The 4,286-nt window shown below is 32.7% G+C and overlaps 1 protein-coding gene across 1 annotated transcript; it reads right to left on the bottom strand.

Annotated features, from left to right (window-relative positions):
- Window positions 1-1,096: 1,096 nt before the first annotated feature.
- On the bottom strand, window positions 1,097-2,618 carry LOC110106460 (serine/threonine-protein kinase AFC3-like). Its single transcript, XM_020836384.2, has 2 exons — window positions 2,463-2,618; window positions 1,097-1,503 (listed from the first exon to the last, which is right to left on the bottom strand). The coding sequence occupies exons 1-2, from the start codon at window positions 2,601-2,603 to the stop codon at window positions 1,366-1,368; spliced, it is 279 nt and encodes a 92-aa protein (XP_020692043.1). The 5' UTR covers window positions 2,604-2,618; the 3' UTR covers window positions 1,097-1,365.
- Window positions 2,619-4,286: the final 1,668 nt, after the last annotated feature.

Here is a 4,286-nt window from a genome sequence, read left to right as displayed (position 1 = left end):
ATTTTTCTAACACATAACAAGTCTAAAAGAGAAATAAATGACTTGGAGAGTGAGAAGATCTAGATATATTTTTAGATTTTTATTAAGGGTATAAGATTAAATTACGTAAATCAATTAGAATATATCAAAAAGCATTTTGCTTCTCTTTGGGTTAGCTCAAGTGACTTAAAAAATTCAAATCAGTTTCAGATCAACTAAAAAAAATAATAATTGAATTATATAATTTTTTTATTTCAAATTATATAAAATTACGATTTTTATTTATTTTTTAAAATTGAGTTGTTTCCTAATCGAATAATTATCGCCATTTTGAATGAAATAGACACCTACTTATCATGATTTAAATATTTTGTGTCGTGTCATGTCGTGTTAATCTTAGATTGAATCAAAATCTCACACGTGATGCAAAATTGGCATCTCGAAGTCAGGCTTCATTTGGGACATCTGTATTGTCTTTTCATTTAGTGAAGTATTGTCTTCTCTTACTACAACCGCAGCTATCACCACCACCACAACCACCATTATCAACTACTGATCAGCACCATTTTTAAATTTTATATTATATTTATTTTACTTCAAATAAAAAAATAAATCACCTATATTTATTTTAAACTCATCCAAACAACTCTAAAATATTCCAGATGCAACATGTCCTTTTTAGACTACATTCCTTTCCCGATCAACCAAACATCATAATCAAAATTTAATCAATAAAAATTTAATTTAAACTAAATACAATATAACATAATCAATCAATTTATATATCACATTCATCTCAAAATCAACACAATTTTAAAACACAATATTAATCAAATACATTCACACCATTTTTTTTCAAAACTTTACGGAAAAAAATATTTAAAAAAAAAACTAAATTGTTTTACGCATAATATCAAAGTAATTAATCATATATTAGATTCGTCTCATAAAAGGATTATTACATGCGGAGTCTGAATATAAAGAACCGATCGATTTCGTAACTGTGAAAAGTAAAAGCACGGCATAAAACTAAACGGCTTTGTGTCCAGACTCCTCACATAATAATCTCTCCATCCCATAACACAATGAAAATATTTAAAATTTATCCTAATTAAAATTTGATAAAAAAAACCTCATAAAACTTATTATTGATTGTTAATATGTGAACTGTTCCTGAACTACAATTGATCAGATAAATGCCCCTAAATCCCCTGATTCAAAACACTAATTTTCCAACCAAAATGCAATTAAATTACAATGTCAGTTAAACTTTCATTGCAAAATGTGATCAGCCCAGCCTATATTACCTGGCACATAGGCATATATGCATGCATATGATACAATCAATCCTATAGCGAGCTTTCCTTCCAAGACAATATTCATCTACTACGTTTGATCCTTGAAAAATGGATGGTCCAGGGCTTCCCGAGCAGTAAGCCGCTCTGTTGGCTCAAACCTCAGCAGCCCATACAATAGATCCGTTAATGAAGATCTGGAGTATTCCAAATACCGAGAAACTAAATCCTGCAAAAAAAAAAATCTTTTTATGTTTAGCTCTATAATATATCGAGCCCAAAACAAGTTGTTAATGAACATAAAATATATTTTAAAGACCAAATTAAAAAATAAAATATTCAAAATAATCCTCCTGGCAGGGCCGGGGATTTAAACAGGTCAACCCGAACCCGACCTATTTTCAACCCAAACCCGACCTATGCGAGTTAACAGATTGACACAACCCGACCCAGATTCAGGAAATTTGGCTAAAGAAGCGCGAGCTGAGCTCCCGTCGCTACTTCCCGTTCCTATTCAAAGCCGGCGACGAAGCAGCGGCAACGACAACGACAGCGGTAGCGGCGGAGTCCGCGAGTGCGAGTGGAATCCGCAACCGCGAGTGCGAGCAACGAGAGGAGTCCGCAAGTGCAAGCAGCAGCAACAACGATAGAAGGCGGTCGGCGAGTCGAGAGTGCGGGCAGCAGGCGGAGTCCGCGAGTGCGGGCTGAAATCCGAAATGGACTCCGACTTTCATGTCATTGTCGGGTTGATTTCGGGTTTCCGGGTCAACCCGAACAATTTTTTGAAACGGGTCAAAAATTTGAACTCGAACCAGACATGTTTGCTAACAGGGTCAACCCTAACTCTGATTTTTTCAAGTCGGGTCCGGATCAGGTTTCGGGTCATGTCAAAAATTAACACCACTACCTCCTTGCTATTCGTATGTGGCCAATGTGGTCATAGAGTATCAGATTTTTCAATTATGTATATTCGATGGATTAAATTGGGATCACTTTTGTATTTCAATTTCTATCGATTACCTGAGGGATCACTTTATTGAGCTGAACACAATCGAAAAAATTTTGCTTCTGCTTGGCTAATTAAATATAAAGGATTACATAAATTAATTAAATTCCAGATAATTATTATGCTGAATACAAACAATAAGGTTTTTTGACAGCCCCAAGTTAGGGTCCAAGAAATCAAACCTTGAGTCTGTCCAGTTTTCTAACAGCCCTGATACTCTCCCTCGACAGAGCGCCTTCCGGCCAGTTTAAATGAGCCCCGCGTTTGAAATACTTTGAAGCTGAACTACTGTATTTGACAGAAAGGAAGACTGGTCTGGGCATAATTGTTCTAAAAATAAATCATAAGGACAAATGAACATGAAAGCAATAAAAATAAAAAGGGCACAATACTCATATCTTAGAGCAAGTTCTGTATTGTGCCCCATATCACCAAAAGGAATATCTAACAAACGATATATAATGGCATCAATTATACTTTTAAATACAAAAAATTAATATAACACAGGTTCTGAATTAGTTGTTGTCACTATGAAGAAAATGTGCCAGAAGAAATCAACAAAAAGGTTAATGCACGATGATGAATTTGATTGATGGTTTTGTTTCAATCTTTTTGTAAGAAAATCCATTAAAAAACAACATGAAATCCTAAGTATTAACAACCTAACCTGATATGAGAGTAAATGATCATCAGTGGCATCTAGTCCATAAGAGATCTGAGTAAAAGTTTATTTAATTTTATTATTTGGAAGTTTATTATTATTTTTTTTTAAGAAATTGTGTTAATGCTAGGGCATCCCCTGAAAGCGACGCGCTGTATGGCCTGAATACAGTGACAAGTGTGCAAGGGTCGCTGCACCGACGCCCAGGTGTAGTGTTAAATAGGCAAGGGTTCCCACATCAAGGACGGATGTGGGCAAAGAAGCTAGTCCATGAAACTAGAATTAGGATAAGAATATTGGTTCCCTTACAGGAAAATTAATGGAATTAATAGATATTATAATTCATAGGAAGTTAAATATTTTGTGCATTCAGGAAACTAAATGGCTTGGAGAGAAGGCTAAGGAAATTGATAGTTTAGGATTTAAACTTTGGTATTCAGGTAGGAGTTGTACTAGAAATGGTGTAGGTATTATTATAGATAAGAGTTTAAAGGATAATATTATAAAAATTAATAGGATTGGAGTAGAATTATAGCTTTAAATATTGTTGTTGATGATAACATTATTAATATTATAAATGCTTATGCTCCTCAAGTAGGTTTGGATATGAGTTCTAAATTAAATTTTTAGAATGACTTAGAAGAATTAATACAAAAGATACCTCTTGAAGAAAGAGTTTTTATTGGAGGTAATTTAAATGGACATGTTGGTAGAGAAGTAGATGATTTTAAAAGCATTCATGGTGGCCATGGATTTGGAACGACGAATGAATGTTGCAAGACTATATTGGATTTTTGTTTAGCTTATGATTTTTCAATTGCTAATACTTTATTTAAGAAAAGGAATGAGCATCTCATCACTTATAAAAATGGATATAGTACAACCTAAATTGACTATTTTCTTATTAGAAAATTAAATCGTTTAGATTACAAAGATTGTAAAGTTATTCCGAGTGAAAATTTATGTACCAAACATCGATTATTAGTTTTGGATTTTAAGATAAAGGGGCATAAAATAAAAAATAAAGTAAAATGATTTTGTAGGATTAGATGGGGGCATTTAAAGAATATTAACAAAAATATGGGGCATTTAAAGAATATTAACAAAAATATGGGGCATTTAAAGAATATTAACAAAAATATGGGGCATTTAAAGAATATTAACAAAAATATGGGGCATTTAAAGAATATTAACAAAAATATGGGGCATTTAAAGAATATTAACAAAAATATGGGGCATTTAAAGAATATTAACAAAAATATGGGGCATTTAAAGAATATTAACAAAAATATGGGGCATTTAAAGAATATTAACAAAAATATTTTTGGAGATAAGATTTTAGATC

Source organism: Dendrobium catenatum, unplaced genomic scaffold (assembly GCF_001605985.2).
Source record: "Dendrobium catenatum unplaced genomic scaffold, ASM160598v2 fragScaff_scaffold_925, whole genome shotgun sequence".
NCBI lineage: Eukaryota > Viridiplantae > Streptophyta > Magnoliopsida > Asparagales > Orchidaceae > Dendrobium > Dendrobium catenatum.
This window is presented reverse-complemented; position numbering and strand designations above follow the sequence as displayed.